The sequence below is a fragment of the Protopterus annectens genome, chromosome 7.part1, assembly GCF_019279795.1.
Source record: "Protopterus annectens isolate FY-2018-M chromosome 7.part1, PAN1.0, whole genome shotgun sequence".
NCBI classification, from domain to species: domain Eukaryota; kingdom Metazoa; phylum Chordata; order Ceratodontiformes; family Protopteridae; genus Protopterus; species Protopterus annectens.
Genome location: NC_056740.1, coordinates 167,449,237 through 167,469,455, shown reverse-complemented (window position 1 = coordinate 167,469,455; position 20,219 = coordinate 167,449,237). Strand labels below are relative to the sequence as shown.

Below are 20,219 nucleotides of genomic sequence, written 5' to 3'. Positions count from 1 at the left end.
AGCATTGCCATTTGGCTTATCTACTGTGCCCAGAGTATTCACGAAATGCCTGGCTTCAGTAATTGCTCATTGCAGGCTCCAGGGAATCCAAATTTACCCATACCTGGACGACTGCCTCATACAAGCGGACGACAAACTGATTTTGACAAAAAACCTGAATTATGTCATACAGTTGCTACAAGCTCTGGGATAGACAGTCAACTTCCAAAAGTCAAGACTTCAGCCATCCCAGCAAATAACCTTCTTAGGAGCCAAACTAGACACAGCCTCTCATATGGCTTACCTGACAGAAGACAAGCAAAAGAAGTTAACTCATTATTTCAAAGGGTTGGCAAAGCTCACCCAGATGACTGCAAGGAGATTCCTACAGGCCCTGGGTTACATGGCATCCTGCATTCTCCTGGTTCCATTAGCAAGACTACACATGAGAAAGCTTCAATGGTACCTAAAAAGTTTATGGTCTCAACACAGCAACAACCTAGAGACAACCATACCGCTCATTCCATGCCTACAAAAGGAATTTCTATGGTGGGCCTCGGTAAGCCAGGCAAACACAGGTATGTCATTCAAAAAACCTCAAATAACACAAACAATGACCACAGATGCCTCAGACCTTGGATGGGGGGCGCACATGGAGGGCAGATGTATTCAAGGACAATGGTCTCCAAAGGAAACACATCTGCATATCAATCAAAAAGGAATGCTGGCAATAATGCATGCCATCGAGGCCTTTCGACAACAACTTCAGCAAGGCCACCTGCTAATACGGACAGACAACACCACTGTCATGTGGTACATAAACAAGCAGGGGGGCACCCATTCTTACCCCCTTTGCAGACTGACAATGAATCTTTGGGAAAAATCACTGAGCTTAAACATACAGTTGCAATCCCAGTTTGTTCCAGGCAAAGACAATGTGTTGGCGGACAGCCTAAGCAGGAATTTCCTAGACCCCCACGAGTGGAGGTTACATCCAGAAATCTTCATACGACTCACCTCGACATGGGGCAGGCCAGAAGTAGACCTATTTGCCTCCCACCTCAATCATAATCTACAAAAGTTCTGTTCAAGAACATATCATCCACAAGCATGGAAAATAGATGCTCTCTCATTCAACTGGAACTTCCTAAAAATCTATGCATTCCCACCTCTGCCACTGATGACCACAGTATTACTAAAGATCAAAGCAGAGAAGCCCAAGGGGATCCTAATAGCTCCAGACTGGCCAAGACAACACTGGTACCCACTACTACGGAGCATATGTCACAACAAAAAGTGGGCCCTTCCCCAATGGCCCCAACTTTTGACTCAACACAACTTCAAGACAGTACATCCCAACATTCAGACGCTGCAGCTAACAGCTTGGGAGATCCCATGAATAACCTCAATCTATCTCTCTCTAAGGAAGTTCAGCAGAAGCCCGAAGACCATCCACCAGAAAGGTTTACTCAGCAAAATGGAAGAGATTCACCATTTGGAATACCAGCAAGGGTCATGATGCATCATTATTGAACATCCCACTCATTCTGGAATATTTGGCAGGTATGCTACAGAATGGACTCTCATATTCTTCCATAAAAATACATGCTTCAGCTATTTCAGCTAGATACAACACTGATCCACCTGTGTTTTCACATCCTTTAAGACAATTCCTCAGGGGAATCAAGAATATAAAGCCACCAAGAAAGGCTCCAGTACCAACTTGGGACCTCAACTTTGTCCTAGAAAAACTGACTCTACCCCCCTTTGAACCAGCAGCTTCGGTGGACTTACAATTTCTCTCATGGAAGACAGCTTTCATGTTGGCAATTACCTCAGCAAGAAGGGTTTCGGAATTACAGGCCCTAATGGCAATACCACCGTTCATAACCTTTCACAGAGACAGGGTCTCCTTACAAACCAACCCTACTTTTCTGCCAAAAGTGGTATCTAGGGTTTCTTTAAATCAAGCAATTCACCTGCCTACTTTCTTTCCCAATCCTGAGAACAAAGGGGAAAGACTGTTGCATACCTTGGACATTCACAGACAACTTCGCTACTACCTGGACAGAACCAAGACCAGTAGGAAGTCTGATCAGCTTTTTGTAGCTTACGCCCCTGGAGTACTAGGAAAAGCAATTTCCAAACAGACTATTTCAAAATGGATTGGGCATTGCATCAGATTCTGTTATTCCTTCCATGGAAAGAGTGTACCAGCCAATGTCAGACCACACTCCACCAGAGCTACAGCCACCTCTACAGCATTCTTAAGAGGGGTGCCTACAAAAGACATTCTAGAAGCTGCTACATGGAGCTCCGTGCATACATTCTCCAAACACTACAACCTCCCTTTATATTCCAGATCCAGAGCAGGCTTTGCTTCGGCAGTCCTGCAGGGACTGATAGCTACACCATCCTTTTCTTAGAGCATACCACCTCCCCCAGCTAAGCTATGGTATTCAAATCATATGTTATGACTGCAGTTGCATTCTTGAAGGACATAGTACAGTTTTGTACCTACCATAAATGTAGATGTCCGATAGATATGCAACTGCAGTCGGGTTTTCCCTCCCTCCTTCCCCTCTATGCCTTGGGTCCACTCCTATCCCTATTATCCTTAGCTGGGGATATCTGTTATGGTGTATCTGTTTATTGCTTATTTATTGTCTGGAAACCTATTTTTGTCTTCCAATTTGATTACAGCCTTCATTGGAGGGCACCTGGCATCTGGGGCAAGAAACACTGAAGAAGATGGCGTCGGCTGATGCTTATATACTCCAGCCGCTCTGACGTCGGAGAGAAATGCGACATCAGCCGCCGGACCCAGACTTTGGAATCCGGCCGACCGAGGGCTGCCTGAGGCAGGACAAACCCATATGTTATGACTGCAGTTGCATATCTATTGGGCATCTACATTTATGATAGGTACAAAACTGTACTTTTCTGTTTCTGTGCCTGTGTGTGCGTGTGTTTCTGTGCCTGTGTGTGCGTGTGTTTCTGTGCCTGTGTGTGCGTGTGTTTCTGTGCCTGTGTGCGTGTGTTTCTGTGCCTGTGTGTGCGTGTGTTTCTGTGCCTGTGTGTGCGTGTGTTTCTGTGCCTGTGTGTGCGTGTGTTTCTGTGCCTGTCTGTGTGCGTGTTTCTGTCTGTGTGCGTGTTTCTGTCTGTGTGCGTGTTTCTGTGCCTGCCTGTGTGCGTGTGTTTCTGTGCCTGTCTGTGCGTGCGTGTGTTTCTGTGCCTGTCTGTGCGTGCGTGTGTTTCTGTGCCTGTCTGTGCGTGTGTTTCTGTGCCTGTCTGTGCGTGTGTTTCTGTGCCTGTCTGTGCGTGTGTTTCTGTGCCTGTCTGTGCGTGTGTTTCTGTGCCTGTCTGTGCGTGTGTTTCTGTGTCTGTGCGTGCGTGTGTTTCTGTGTCTGTGCGTGCGTGTGTTTCTGTGTCTGTGCGTGCGTGTGTTTCTGTGTCCGTGCGTGTGTGTTTTTCTGTGTCCGTGCGTGTGTGTTTTTCTGTGTCCGTGTGTGTGTTTCTGTGTCCGTGCATGTGTCTGTGCGTGCGTGTGTCTGTGCGTGCATGTGTTTGTGCGTGCGTCTGTCTGTGCGCGTGTGTCCGTCTGTCTGTGCGCGTGTGTCCGTCTGTCTGTGCGTGTGTCCGTCTGTCTGTGCGCGTGTGTCCGTCTGTCTGTGCGCGTGTGTCCGTCTCTGTCTGTGTGCGTGTCTCTCTATCACTGTCTGTCTCCATCTCTCTGCCTCCATCTCTCTGCCTGTCTCCATCACTGCCTGTCTCCATCACTGCCCGTCTCCATCTCTCTGCCTGTCTCACTCTCTGCGTCTCTCTCTCTGTCTGTGTGTAGTTTTACTTGAACAAGCAGGGAGAGACATGCTTTTGCCCCATCTGACAAGAAACCTTGCAAGTTTTGGAATGTACTTTCACTGTGAATCACCTCGTACTAGAAAGTCACATACCAGGAGAAGCCAGTTGTTTAGCAGATTAGCTTAGTCAGTGTTTTCTAACTCAACACCAGTGGTTTCTGTCAATGTACCTCAAAAATTACCTTCCAATGCTGGAAGAAGCCTTGCTGCAACCTGTTTTCATCCCCAACCAGTACCAAATCGTGCAACTTTTTGAGATCACCCACAGTCTCCCTGTACAATTCCTCGCCCATTTTCTCTGATCCTCAAGTTTCTCCAGAAGATCAAATTAGGCAAAACCAAAGTCATCCTCCTAGTTCCATTTTAGCCTCGACAGGCTTGTTTTTGCTTGCTATGACTACACTTTCTAGAGAAACCTCTGTTTGAGGTGTTCTGAACTCTCTTCACTCAGTTGTCAAGCTTCACCCAGGTGTTTACTGCCTATGGTTATCCAAGTTGCTACTCCATCTCAAATGATGGCCGGGAACCCTTCTTAACTCTAGCAACGTGGTGCAGATTTCGACTTCTGTCCACAGAAATAACATCTCAACACCAGAAAGATGTATACTTCTCCATTTAGGCTACAACCAGGGCTGTAGATCACTTACTGCCCCTTTTTCCTGTTATTTTTGATTATTTATCTCAAATTTTTGATGTTAGCTTTATTCATCCATTAAACTTCATCCTGTAGCCATCTTCAAGTATAATAAAAGAGCTTTTGCATTAGCTTTAAAGATTTGTAAGACTTTCATGAAAGGTACTTTTCTCCATCCAGCCAAGGACCAAGTTCCTTCATGTGGATTCTGTTTTGTCTTAGAGGAATTCTTCTGCCTTTTGAAGCTACTCATTTGGGGGATCTGAAGTTCATATATTGAAATAATTTCTGGTGGCCTTCACACTAGGCAGATGCATTTCTTAGTTAGATTGTCCTGTATTTCAGTCCTCCTCACAAAGAGTGGTCATGAAATCAAGTAATTTTTTCATGTCAAGGACAGTTACTTGAAAACATTCTTCTCCAAACTGTCTACCTGTTTCTTGCAGAGTTTTCTTAACAGAGGCACATAACATGCACGGGTGTTCACTGGCAGCCCAGATTTGATCCGACAGAACTTAAGCCATCGGAAAAGACTCTCAATTTGTGCATCTTTCTCCAAAAACAGATTTGTCTCCAAAGTTTCCAAGCTGACCTGATCAAAATGGTTCTTTGACTAGACTATATTAAATTCTGCTATCAGAAAAACAACCATTTCATGGGATCATTGGAGGTTACTAGGCTAATGGCCCTGGGGCCCTTACAAGCCTAGCCGATAGTTTATCCCAAAAAAGAAACCTTAGTCAGCACCTGCCACCCCTGTCAATGAGGAACACAGGTGGAACCCCTGGGACAAATTTGTGGGTTCCGATCCACTCATCAAGGTTGCACTTGAAGAGGGTGAGCCCATTCAGCTAGGGTACTAGCTGCTTAAAAAGCCATGTTAAAGAATGCATTGTTCATTAATTTGGATATCAGTTTTATGGGCATCACTAAACATTTTTACAGGACTCTAAGCTGGATGCAGTCTCTAGGTCCAGATCATTTTTCATAGACCGCCATTAGTGGAATGTTTTCCATGAGAATAAGCTTTAGGAGTCTCTCCTGATGGTTGATGAAGATGGAATTTACCATATCCGGTATGAAAGTTGTCATTAGTGTAAAGCCAGGTCTGTATGGGAAGTTCTGTCCTCTTCAACATACCCTTTCTCTGTCCTTCCCTCTGACTTAATCATGGCAGAGCCTGAAATGTTAATTTTGCTAATTTACTTTTAATCTCCACCCACCTCCAGGTAACACTGCCCATTGTCTCCTCTACTTACAGGACTCTGGCCCATTCATTATGCAGGAGTGGGAGTTAGGCATCCTTGGCTAGCAAAACCTTATGACCCATTCATTCCTGATTGGGAAACCACAATAGCCCTTCCACTCCCCTAGTGGCAATGTTTGGATGGTAAGAAGTTGGTCAGATAGCTGCTCCCCCAGTGGTGTACTCTTAACCGGTCAGCGGAGGAAATGTGCCTGCTTTCATGCATAGTTTTCCCTGGCTCAGTAGGGATATCCCTTCCAGAAGCAGCACAAGCCAGTGTGGCCACCATAGTTTGACACACCCAGTCTGAAAGCCTCCTCCTGAAGGGTGAGGGAGCTGGTCCTGGCTTCTCCAGTCTACCCTGTCCCTCAGATGCCCATGCCACTAATTGAAACAAAGGTTTTCAGGATTGTTATCTATCAGTCTGTACACAGTTTGTCATTTTTCCACCTCAGCCCAGATAAATGAAGATCTGTGTTTCCTCTTTCTTTGCACAGCTTTTTGTGTAAATAAGGTGGGGCCCGTAGCTTGGGAAAGTTTTAGATGATAGGCTGAGTCCTGCCAGCTTTAGTCCTGCTTGTTGACAAAAAGGAATGTCCCATACAGCTCTATTAATAATAAAGTTGAGGTAAGTATGTAACTTTCATTTTCTTGTGCTTAAAATGTTTGTTGTGTAGTGTACAACTACATTATTAGGACTAAGCTTCTGTTTTATAGTTTCATCTTATAGTGATAGTTACCCCTTTTTTATTATATAAACTCAGCAAGAAGATCTTGACCTTGGGCATAAATGAAGAGCCTAAGCCCCATCCAAAATCTCTACAGCTTCAGAGGATGATCAGATATTCAGCAACACTGTTTGTACAGGTAAGTAAGAAAATAGTGTTTGAAATTGTCACCATATGGATCCCTGCTAGTTGTAGATACTTCATTGACTCTAGTTCCTATGCACTGTGTAAGCAGTCCTACAGCAGTAGACTGTATAATAGTATCTCAGCACCTTTTCAAAATACTTATTGCTGCCAACTGAGTCAGTACTGTACCTGTGATTGTTATTCTGTAGCCCATTCAGATGCAATTAAATTTTTTCCTAACTTCTACTCCAATCCATAATGCATAAACCAGGAGATATTTGCTTCCTGTTTCCTCACAAAATCGGATAGAAAATATGTGCTTTTTTTATTGTGTTTCTAAAAATCTGCTGTCAGCCTTTTCACCTTTTATCTTGATGCCGACTGTTCTGCTAAAGACAGAACAGGTCTAACTTGATCCCAATATCGCCAAATTGGCCCAGGTAAACTTGGTACATTATGATTTTGACCACTGACTTGCCTTCGTTCCTTCATTGATCACAGTACAAAATATTACTTATTTAGTCAAGATTCATAATTTCACTATATTGTCACATCTCTAGGTCTGTGTGCATGGATGCTCACTTCTAAAAGGGATTTTCCAGGTGTGACAGCGGCTGAACAGGTGGCACAGCCCTCTTCAATGCTGGAAAGATCAGAGGGCTGTTTATTCTTTTCTCATTCAAAATACTTTGAATAATCTTCTAGTACTGACATTCACAGCAGTACAGCATGTGGTGTGAGCTATACTTAGGAGGATCCTGGCCTTATTATGGGACAGTAGACTGAATTCAGTGCTGTATGTGGCATGTGCTGTACTCCTGAGGGTCCTGGCCTTAATGTAAGAGACAAAACTGAAAGCAGTGTATGCTGTACTCGTGAGGGTCCTGGCCTTCATATAAGACATGAAACCAAACACAATGTGGTATGTAGCATGTGCTGTACTCCTTTGTTTCCTGGCTTTTGTATAGGACAACAGGCCAGATGCAGTGCAGCATATATCGTTACACTGCTGAAGGCCCTGTCCTTCATATGGGTCAACAGACTGAATGCAGTGTCCCTCAGATGGGACAACAAATGAGCCCTGTCTGCATGAGTTGGTGACAGTTCAGGTGTATGTTAACAATAACCTGGCATTTATTGAAATAAAATTATTGAAGTGTTGTTAAAGCTAAGCTACAGTCAGAGCTTCAGATGTTTTAAGTCACTTTTAACCTGTTACACTTTTTCTCCATCCCCTCCTTTATAGATCTTTCATTCTGTGTAATGTTAACAGTATGCTATCTCTCTTTAATTTCTCCAAATCTTTTGAGTTTCTAATACCATGACTGGAATGGACCCCATTCCTAAATCAAAGTATGATTAAAGTTCATGAAATAATTTTTGTCTGCCAGACGTGCTTTTCACAGCACCCGCAATGTTCCCACTGAGAGTTGCATGTATTGGTAACGTATCTAAATATAATTCTAAAGTCTTTTTTATAAGACCCATTGCTCCTACTACTATTGCAACTGTCTGGGTATCTTTCTTCCACCTTGCTCTCGTTTCTGCCTGCAAATCCTGATATTTTATGACTGTCTCTCTCTGTACGCAAGACAATGTAGTCACCGGGTGTAGCAATTTCAATGATCAATGCTACTTTTGTCTTTTCGTGGACCACTGTCTGTTTTTCTTGCATCTATCTCTTGAACTGATGGTAATGGGTGATCCCATGTGATGTAGACCATCCTTTTCTGTGATGCTTTGTGGCTCATGTTTCCAGTGTTTTTCAGCTATTTTAGTAGTTTGCAAAATCCCCAGTGCAACAGTCTTGCCAGATTATTATGCCTTTCAGTATACAGTCCTCCTGCCATTAGTATGTCACAACCAGGAACGAGGTGTGTGACTCTTTCCAATTCTGTTTTACAAAACCTTCATCTGTCTGTTTCTCCCACATGTTCAATGGACTTTGTAAACCAATGTAAATGTAGCCCAATGTCTTGGGCTGTCAATATTAACATTTCATTTTTTGTTTTTAATTCACCTCTCCTTAAACATTCCTGTATTCCTTCCTGATCGTCATGAGGTTCTTCCACGTGTTTTCTATACTTGCAACTATATTTATGCATTTTCCACATTTCTTGCCTTTTCATCTGATCCTTCACCTTATATTTTTTTTGGCACATTCAGTAGCTGCATGATTTTTATCTACTTCTGTTTTGATTTCCATTCCTGCTTGACACTGATGTTCTTCTGCTAGACGTAGAAGAGAAGTTATCTTAGATTTATTCTCCTCATGTTTCAAAACTTTCACTACATTTGGGTCTTGTGAGGTCAGCAGATATGTATGCAGTCAGACGATTGGAGATCTATACATATAATCAATTTTAGGTAGGCCTATACCTCTGTCTGAACGGGGAATGTATAATCTTGGTATGCACTGATTTTTATAAATCACTTGTGCATGAAACATGCTTCTTGTTTTCCTGTCTAATCCAGCACCTTTTGGGACCAGTCAAGCACTCCAGAACTGTAAACAACAAACTGTATAGCTCATCAGATGAGGAACTGAAAGCACAACTGCAAGTAGTCAAAAACTTTTTCGGATGATACAAGAATGTCACTTGGTCTTGATAGGACAAGAAGAGCAAATTGGTTTATAGCTTAAATTTTGTTCCTAGATGTCAACACTGATGATCATCGTGTTTCACTGTTGCAGTCATTAACCTGGACTGCAACAATGAATACACTCTAACATCTACATTTATGGTAGGTACACAACTGTACTATGTTCGTGTTTCACTGTTGCAGTCATTACTCTTGGGTTATCCTGCTGGCAGGCTACCCGCAGTCGGCCAGAATTCCAAAGTCTAGGTCTGGCATCGGTTGCTGTCGCCTCTTCCCTGACGTCAGTGCACCAGGGGTATAAAATATGCAGCCAACGCCATTTTCCCCAGTCTTTCTTGCCGCATGGTGCCCGAAGCAAAAGCAGTTCGCAAGTGCCGGTCAGCCGACTCCTGAGATTTTCAAATCTGAATTTCAGAACCAAACTCTTCATTAAAGCTAAGTACCCCGTTGGGGAAACTTTTTTCTTGCTCCAGACCGATGTCAGAAAAAGTTAACAATTGTATTTCTTGTGGGAAGCAAATACCTCATAAGGAATTTCACTCTTACTGTATTCTTTGCGTAGGCCCTAATCACAACGTTGCTAGCTGTTGGTGTTGTGCTAGATTCAACCAACGCACTAGCTGTCGGTGTTGTGCTAGATTCAACCAATGCACTATCAAGCATCGGTTCAATTTTGAATTCCATTACTTTGGCCGAAGATTTAATTATATAATTATATAATGCCGGCAGAACAGCCGACAACTGGAGTTTACAAAAAACACAAGGACAAGGATAGGCATCCGAGGTCCAAAACCTACGACGAAGCCTCTTCTAGGCCAGTTGCCAGTTCTCAGTGAGGTGCTTTTCCAGCCCCTGGCACCCGCTACCTCAGAGCCACAGGCCGCTACCGACTCCCACGTGGAGCCGACTGGGATTCTGGAAACTCAAGGTATTGGACACTTGGAAATCAGTCCCTCAGATGGGTCTGGAGCCGCTGAGCAGGCATCGGCTTCTGAGGGTGTCTTCAGACCTACACAACTATATGTTAAGCCATTTTCAGCTTCAAAGACGAAGACTAAAGCAGCTCTAAAGACAAAGAAACAAGTACAACGTTCTCCTATTCAGACTTCCATGCCTAAAAAACAGATGCTCAAAATGGCCGAAGACCTAATTACTTTGATCATGCCCCTCCTGATAAGAGGCCTAGGCAAGAGACAGAGTATGATTCTTCTGATCAGGTATCTATTTCCTCTGATTCCTCTTCTGAACAGGATTACTCCATGCTTCCCTATGAGGATTCTGATGCTGAAGAATCCATTCCTTCAGCCTCTCCTCCAGAGGACTATTCTTTTGGGGAAACACTGCTTACTATGAGGGAGCATTTCCACTGGGAGAGCCAAGAATATTCTGAGTCTAAGAAAAGGCTCAGAGACTTCCTGCTTCTTCCTCAGCACAGACCCCTTGCCATTCCACCTGTTCTAGACATTGTAGATGTATTTTCAGAGTCCGGCCTGTTCCCTGACTCTTCACCCCTTGCACCTGCTAAGCCAGACAGATACTACAGGGTCCCGGATTCTCATAAATTCCTATATAAAAACCCCGCTGCTGATCCAGAAACTATAACTCAGGGTTCCAAGGGGGTTAAGGCTTCCACTGCAAAAAACCCTGTCCCCTCTGATAGGGATTCTAGGGCTCTAGACAGATGGGGGAAAAAGTGTACACTTCTGCCACCCTGGCTGTAAGGGCTTTAAATTGTCAATTTCATATGCTTAAATATCAGCAATATTTAATGTCACTACTTAAACAGAAAATGTTGACAAATACTGAATGTTCAGAGAACAAGGAATTGCAGAATTTATTGCATGCAACTGAACAAGTGGGAAAGCATACTTTGCAAAGTGGTTATGATTACTGGAGGCCTCTTGCAGGGCCACTGTTACAGGTTCTGTTATTAGAAGGCATGCTTGGTTAAAGGAACAAAATCTGCCTGATCATGTTAAAGCAAAATTATAAGATGCACCATTACAGCATGATATTTTGTTTGGTACTAAAGCAGAAGAGGTGTTGAAAAAAATGGAGGATAAAACAAAATCCATGCAGACAGTCCAGGATTTCTTACAGGTACAGCCACCCAGGTTTAGCAGGAACTGGCCTTCAAAAAATTGGTCCTTTCCAGTCTCAGACCACAAAGTGGCAGATACAGGCGTCCCAGAGGCAGATTTCAGCCCCCAAGGCTCATACAGACCTAAACAATGGGGTGCTCCTACTTCCAAAAGCGGAGAAGACAAATCACAGCCTTACAGAAAACAGTCCCAATGACTTTCCTCTACCAGTTCCAAGCAGTTTTCTTTTGACAGCCCCCTTAGAGGGAAAACTAGCACTTTTTTCATCAAATTGGCAAATGGTTATCCAAGACAAATGGGTTCTGAACATAGTGTCCCAAGGCTACAGGTTCCATTTTCACACTCTACCAATGTCAAAGGGCATACCAGACTTGCCACACAGTCAATGGGCAGAGGCACGAAAACAAATTACAGCCCTCATGGACATGGGGGGTCATTCAGCAAGTACCACAACAAGAGCAGGGGCAAGGATTTTACTCCAGACTTTTCCTAGTACCCAGGAAGGACAAAACCTGGAGACCAATTCTGGACCTGTCTATACTAAATACATTTCCGGAAGTCCCAAAATTCAAGATGTTGACTCTTCAGCAGCTACTGCCCATGCTGGGCAAGAGGGCTTGGCTAGTAACTTTGGACCTAAAAGAGACATACCTGCATGTCCCAGTCAGACAATCTTGCAGAAGATACCTCAGATTCATAGCTGGCTCAATGCATTACCAATTCTCTGCACTGCCCTTTGGCTTATCTATTGCGCCCAGGGTCTTTACAAAATGCCTGGCACCAGTAATTGCATTTTGCAGACAAAAAGGAATTCAAATATATCCCTACTTGGACGACTGCCTAATTCAAGCAGAAAACAAAGACACTCTTTTAAAGCACCTGGCGTTTGTAAAAAGATTACTAATTGGCCTAGGGTACACAGTAAACGAAAATAAATCAAAACTAGTGCCCTCTCAAGAGATAATATTCCTGGGTGCAAGCTTAAATACAACTGCCCAGATGGCTTATCTCACGCCAGGCAAGCAAAAACAACTGACTACTTACTTCAAGAAATTGGCGACAAAAACCCACTTATCTGCAAGGAAAATCCTGCAGGTCTTGGGTTTCATGGCATCTTGCATTTTAATTCCATATGCCAGACTGCATATGAGGAAACTACAATGGTATCTGAAAAGTGTTTGGACTCTGCATTGCCACAGCCTGGAGACAGTAATTGCACTCATTCCCTGCCTACAACAGGAGTTTCTATGGTGGGCAGAAGCCTGTCACCGCAACAAGGGTCTGCCATTCAGTTTACCCACAGCCAGACAGACACTGACAATGGATGCATCAGATTATGCCTGTGGGCCCATAAGGCAGGAAAATGTATTCAGGGCACATGGCCTGCAAACCAGATACATCTTCACATCAATCAAAAAGAGGTGCTAGCTGTTCAAAATACCCTGACAGCTTTCAAGGACCTGCTTCATCCAGGACAATTACTGATAAAGACAGACAACACTACGGTGATGTGATACATAAACAAGCAGGTAGGTACTCATTCCTACCCCCTCTGCAGACGAGCAATGATCTTATGGGACACAGCATTGGCCTTTCAAGTCCACCTGCAAGCACAATTCCTGCCAGGAAAAACAAATGCTCTGGCAGACGAACTAAGCAGAAACCTCATGGATCCCCATGAATGGAAACTGGATCCACAAGTCTTCAGGATAATAATAAGGAAATGAGGATGCCCAGACATAGATCTATTTGCCTCCCCACAACTGTCAATTGCAAAGATTTTGCACAAGGATTTACCACAAGCAAGCATGGAAAGTGGGCACCCTGTCATTCAGCTGGAAAAATCTTAAGAGTATACACTTTTCCCCCACTACCTCTCCTTCCCAGAGTACTCCTAAAGGTCAGACAAGAGAAGCCAAAAATTATTCTGATTGCACCAGACTGGCCACGCCAGCACTGGTACCCAATCCTAAAGAGCTTGTCTCAAGGTCCAGCATGGATATTGCCTCAAGCTTCTCACTTGCTGACCCAACAAAACAGTCAGATCCTGCACAGCCATCTCAGGACCTTAAATCTGGCAGCATGGTGGATAATGTAGCCATTCAGAACACTCCTCTTTCAAAAGCTGTTATGGATGTTATCTTGGAGGCCAGGAGGCCCAGTACCAGAAAATCTTATGCAGAAAAATGGAAGAGATTCTGTGCTTGGAACCAGGAACAAGGCATTGACACGTCTGTACCAAACATTCCTCAGATTTTACAATACCTGACTGAGATGCTGAACAAAGGCCTTTCTTTCTCATCAATTAAGATTCATGCCTCTGCCATTTCAGCCCATTACAATATGGAACCACTTATCTTTTCTCATCCTTTAATAAGGCAGTACCTCAGAGGGGCCAAAAACATTAGGCCTCCAAGGAGAGCACCAATTCCGGCCTGGGACCTCAATTTTGTTTTGGAAAAACTCACACTGCCTCCTTTCGAGCCAGCATCAACAGCGGATTTTAAATTCTTATCCTGGAAACCAGCTCTGCTCCTAGCCATAACCTCTGCAAGATGAGTCTCGGAGTTGCAAGCACTCATGGCTGTGGAACCTTTCATCATTTTTCATCCAGACAGGGTTTCTCTGAGGACAAACCCTACATTTATGGCTAAGGTGTGGTGTCCAGTGTGGTCCTCAATCAAACCATTCACTTGCCTACCTTTTACCCAAATCCACAGAACCAAGGGTGAGAAAATTCTGCATTCTTTGGACATACACAGGCAGTTACGCTTCTACTTGGACAGAACTAAAGCTTTCAGAAAGACTGAGCAACTTTGTGTCATATGCTGCAGGATCACAAGGAAAGGCTATCTCAAAACAGACCATTTCTAAATGGATAGGCCATTGCATCCGTTTCTGCTATTCTCAACATGGCAAATCAGTTCCTAAGGGCATTAGGCCTCATTCCACCAGAGCACTTCCTCAGAGGAGTACCAACCAAAGAAATCTTAGAGGCTGCAACTTGGAGTTCAGTGCACACCTTTACAAAGCACTACCACTTGCCGCTCTAAGTCCAGAGCAGGCTTCGCCACTGCAGTTCTGTAGGGCTTCATAGCCTCTCCTAACCCTGTTTAGCCCAGCCACCCTTCCTCAGCTTTGGGATTCAACCCAAGAGTAATGACTGCAACAGTGAAACACGATGAACATAGTACAGTTGTGTACCTACCATAAATGTAGATGTTCGAGTGTATTCACTGTTGCAGTCCAGGTTACCCACCCACCATCCCCCTTCTCTTTGCTGGGACTTATCTGCACTTCTCTGTCCTATATAACCTTTTTGGTGTATTTCCTTGTAGGTGAAGGAAATGTTATTTTTGTGTATGCATTTCTTATTGATATATTTTTCAGCCTACCTGTTTGGGGCACCTGACATCTGGGGCAAGAAAAACTGAAGAAAATGGCGTTAGCTGCATTTTTTATACCCCTGGCGCACTGACGTCAGGGAAGAGGCGACAGCAACCGACGCCGGACCTAGACTTTGGAATTCTGGCTGACTGCGGGTAGCCTGCCAGCAGGATAACCCAAGAGTAATGACTGCAACAGTGAAACACGATGAACATAGTACAGTTGTGTACCTACCATAAATGTAGATGTTAGAGTGTATTCACTGTTGCAGTCCATGGTAGGTACACAACTGTACTTTTCCAGGATTAATTTAAGTCTTCTAAAACATTCCTTAAGTTTTATTTGCACTTGTTCATGTTTTATTGTTGATCCTTCATAGGGTCCCAAATATTTATACACTCCCTCTTGCTCAAGTTTTTACATCATATTTTTGTCCCAAACTGGTGTTTTCTTGGTGCTGCAGCTTTCCTGCTTTTCAGGTTCCTTTTGCACATTTATCAAGACCAAGTCTTCTTTCAGCTGTTCTTGTTAGGGGTCGCCACAGCAAATCATCTGTTTCCATTTCTTCCTGTCCTCTGCATCTTGCTCTGTCACACCAACCACCTGCATGTCCTCTCACCACATCCATAAACCTTTATCTTAGACCCTTTTCTTTTCTTCTTACCTGGCAGCTCTATTCTTAGCATCATTTTTCTAATATGCCCAGTATCCTTCTTCAGCACGTATCCAAACCAATGCATTCTCGCCTCTGGTTTTGTCTCCAAACTGTCCAACCTGAATTGATCCTGTAATATACTGATTCCTAATCCTGTCCGTCCTCGTCGCACCCAGTGCAGATCTTAACTTCTTTAACTCTGCCACCTCCAGCTTTGACTCCTTTCTTTCAGTGCCACTGTCTCCAGCCCATGTAACATAGCTGGTCTCACTACCCTCTTGTAGACCTTCCCTTTCACTCTTACCTGTCTGTCACAGATCACTTGTAACACTCTTCTCCAACCACTCCAGCCTGAGTACTTTCTCCTTCCTCTCTTCCACACTCACCAGTACTCTAAACTGCTGATATCAAGTATTTAAACTCCTCCACCTTTGTCAGCTCTACTCCCTGCATCATCACCATTCCCCTGTCCTCCCTCTCATTCACACACGCACATCCTCTCATTCACACACGCACATTCTGTCTTAGTTCTGCTGACCTTCATTCCTCTCTAGAGCATCTCTCCAGGGTCTCGTCAACCTGTTCCCTCCTCTCTTACTACAGTTCACAATGTCATCCGCAAACATCGTAGTCCACAGGGACTCCTGTCTGATCTCATTTGTCAATTTGTCCATCATCATTGCAAATAAGAAAAGGCTCAGAGCTGATCCTTGATGTAATCGCACCTCCACATTGAACACATCTGTCACTTACTGCAGGCCTCACCACTGTCAAACTACCCTTGTACATGGCCTGTACCACTCTTGCATACTTCTGTGCCACTCCAGACTTCCTCATACAATACCACAATGCCTCACTAGGCACCCTGTGATCTGCTTTCTCCAAGTCCACAAAGATGCAGTGTACCTCCTTCTGATCTTCTCTATACTTCTCCATCAACGCCCACAGAGCAAACATCAGATCTGTAGTGCTCTTTCCTGGCATGAAACCATACTGCTGCTCACTAATCACCTCCCTTCATAACCTAGCTTCCACTACCCTTTCCCATACCTTCATGCTGTGACTGATCAGTTTTATTTATCTGTAGTTACTACAGACAATAAATTTATCAAGACCAAGTGACATTCTTGTATCATCTGAAAAAGTTTTGACTACTTGCATTTGTGCTTTCAGTTCCTCATCTGATGAGCTATACAGTTTTAAGTCAACAACAAAGAGATGACAAGTCTTTACACTTTTTCTAGGAGCCAAATTATAGACATGACCTAATCTGAAGTAGACAGCATAAGGGCAAGACAGAATAGCAGCGGTAAGAGGGAGTCACCCTGGTATATCCCTCTTTAAATTTTTATCCTTGGAATAATAATTTGTCCTTTATCATGGCTTAATTGCAAAGTGCTCTGCCACTTTTTTGTGGTCACTGTAATGTAATTGATCAGTGTTGGGTGTATCTTGTACATTTTTAAACGCTAATAAACAACACAGAGAGATGTACTGAGAGTGAACACTCGTTACCAAAACCCAGAAAAGTTCACTCTGGAGTCCAAATGAGGGTTTGGGACCAAAACAATGAAAGGTGGATAATCCAAATAAGTCAGTTGTAAAACAACACCAAGTATAACCACTGGAAAGGTTAAAAACTGAGGTTTAATTAACGCTTGTATTTTTTTTTTTTTTTTTTAATTTGGATGTTTTATTGAGTAAGGGTGATGATCACTTCATTTCACAGATATACAGGAAGCCTACATTTTCGAATTCCTATCTTCATTTTTCCAGTGGACATCCTTTTGGTCAAAAAAGAAATATTCTTAAAGGACAATTGATTAGGACCAGTAGGATGACCTCTGATTCAGATTTTTATAAGGACAGTGAATATGTAATGAACATGTTTAAGGAAAGGGGATACCCAACCTACCTTATAGATGAAGTATACAAGGTAGTACTAGAGGGTAGGAAAGGGAGATTTGCCCCCATTTTAGGTCAAGATGATTCTAATATTTCAGTCAATCACGGAGGTACTATTGGGAGTTTTAACGAAAATAACAATTTTTCAAAAGCATATGTTATGGATTACACAGGTGATGCAGTAGTACTTAAAATGATGATTAACAAAGAATGGGATAGGTTTAGGAATATTACAGACCTTGAATATATAAAAAATCAGCCCCTCAAATTTATATACAGAAGGGACATGAATCTCAAAAATATATTTGAGTTTGGGGGACGTACAAAAACTAATGGTGAATCACACAGAATAGGTACATACAAGTGTGGTTCCTGTTCACAATGTCAATATATCCAAACAGGTTCTAATATTTCTATTCCTAGTAGAAATAGATCTATTTCAAGTTCTAAATATGCAAATTGTAATACCCAAGGAGTTGTATATATTGCCACATGCCACTCCTGTTATTCTTTTTATATAGGGAAAACGGGAAGGAAGTTAAGATCTAGAATATATGAGCATTATTATGAAGTTAAAAAAAGTAATGCAAACAATGCTTTGTTTCGTCATTCTCAGGTTTGCAAGGATTCTGTTTTCCATTTTTTTGTTTTGGAGGTTGTACCAAAAGAAATAAGGGGTGGCATGTGGGAAACAAAACTTGAATACAGGGAACTATTTTGGCAGATAATACTGGATGCTACAAAAGAACCAGGTTTGAATGACATGCTTTCTATTGTTCCAGTTTTAAAGTTATGGGCTGCCAAGTTATAATCTTTTTGGCCATTAGATGGTGGTAGTACACCATCTTTAAAGTAAGCAAGTACAAGCATTAACACATTCAAAATATTAATATATAAAATGTTTTTAATTATATTGTTCTCCCAATTCACAGCATTATGTGTGTTTTTTATTATATTATTAAATTATCAAATTTGTGTATTTTTCTAATATTTATTTATACATTCTTTATATATTTGTATTGTGGTCAATGGACTAGAATGGTGGTTTATTTCAAATTGAATAATTGATTTAACCATCCAATTAATTCAGTAGTATATATAAGGTGTGTGCTTTTTAATGAATTTGATTTGATTTTTGAATTCTGACGAAGGTACTCGAAAACGTACTTTTTGTAATACAAGCGTTAATTAAACCTCAGTTTTTAACCTTTCCAGTGGTTATACTTGGTGTTGTTTTACAACTGACTTATTTGGATTATCCACCTTTCATTGTTTTGGTCCCAAACCCTCATTTGGATTCCAGAGTGAACATTTTTAAACACTCTTATCCATGAATGTGGGATACTGTCAAATCTTTTTTTGTAGTCAGTCTATGCCATACTTGGATTTTTCCCCTTTTTACAGATGTTCTTCGTGTTTCACTGTTGCAGTCATCACATTTGGGTTATCTGCTTGCAGTAGCCCTCAGTCGGCCTGATTAACAAAGTCTTGGGTCCTACGTCAGTTGCTGTCTCCTCTTCCGTGAAGTCAGGTCATCAGGGGTATAAAACATGCAGCCGACGTCATTACATCAATCTTTCTTGCTGTGCAGTGCCCGAAGCAGAAGCAGTTCGCAAGTGCCAGTCAGCCAACTCCTGAAATTTTCATTTTCGAGTTTCAGAACCAAAGTTTTCAACTAAAAGCTAAGTACCCTGTTGGGGAAACTTGTTTCTCTAAACCGATGTCAGTAAAAGTAAATAATTGCATTTTTTGTGGAAGGCAAATGCCTCAAAGATTTTCATTTGTACTGTATTCCTTGCCTAGGCCCTGACCTCGACATACCTCACTGTCGGTTTTGTGCCTTTTTTAAACCACAAACTATCTGTTGTCTATCTTTTTGCTTCTAAATGTTTTGGTGCTCTGTTTAATTGTCCTGATATGTCTTCGGTAAGCCATCCGACTGCCGACATTCCGAAAAAACGCAAAGATAAAGACAGGCCGCCGAGGTGCCGGTACTCAGTGAGGCGCTTTCGCAGCCACTGATGCCCGCTACTTCAGATTCACAGGTCTCTACTGAGACTCATTCGGAGTCCGGTATGCCGCGAGATGCTTTAACTGTTGAACCTGTGGATGTCTCTACCTTGGATGGGTCCAGAGCCACTGTGCAGGCACCGGCTTCTGAGTGTGTATTCAGGCCTACTGACTTGCTTATTAAATCAATGCCATCTTCTTTTTCAAGGCCTAAAACTCGAGCCATGCCTAGAAAACTGACGCCCAGACCGCATAGTCAGGCCTTTATGCCTAAAAAATAAATTATAAGAATGACTGAAGACCTTATTACTTTAATCGGGGAAGCCAACCTTCCCCCTCTGAGACCTAGGACTGAGTTTGCTTATGATACTTCTGACCAGGATTCTGAAATTTCTGTTTCCTCTGATGACCAAGATTTACCCTTATTTACATATGAGGATTCTGATGCTGAGGACTCTATTCCCTCTGCTTCTCCCCCCAGATGATTTCTTTTTTAGTGAAACCTTGCATACTCTCAGGGAGCATTTTCATTGGGAAGGTCAGGATTTCTCTGATTCTAAAAAGAGGCTTAGGGATTTCTTACTCCTGCCCCAGCACAGGCATTTAGCTATATCTCCTGTACTGGACATTGATGCCTTTTCAGAATCTAGCATGGCCCCTGACTCTCTACCTCCTGCTCCCAGAAAACCTGATAGATATTACAGGGTTCCTGACTCTCAGAAGTTCCTTTTCAAAAATCTTACTGCGGATCCTGAAACCATTTCACAGGGACCCAAGGGCATTAAAGCTTCTACTGCCAAAAATCCTACCCCCTCTGACAGACTCCAGGGCGCTGGATAGATGGGGTAAGAAGTTATACACTTCTGCAGCTTTGCCATTAGGGCCTTGAATTGCCAGTCTCATATGTTAAAGTATCAGCAGCATATTATTGGATTGCCTAAACAGAAAATTATGTTGATTCCTGATTGTGCTGAAAATAAGGA

General features: G+C 42.8%; 1 protein-coding gene across 1 annotated transcript in view; it reads left to right on the top strand.

The window, feature by feature from the left end:
* The window catches only part of RBSN (rabenosyn, RAB effector), a gene marked incomplete in the record, with an annotated part of 650,407 nt that overhangs the window by 536,644 nt on the left and 93,544 nt on the right, over nt 1–20,219 (top strand). Inside the window, 1 exon segment of the mRNA XM_044078624.1 lies at nt 6,484–6,586. Coding sequence (XP_043934559.1) covers nt 6,484–6,586 — 103 coding nt within the window.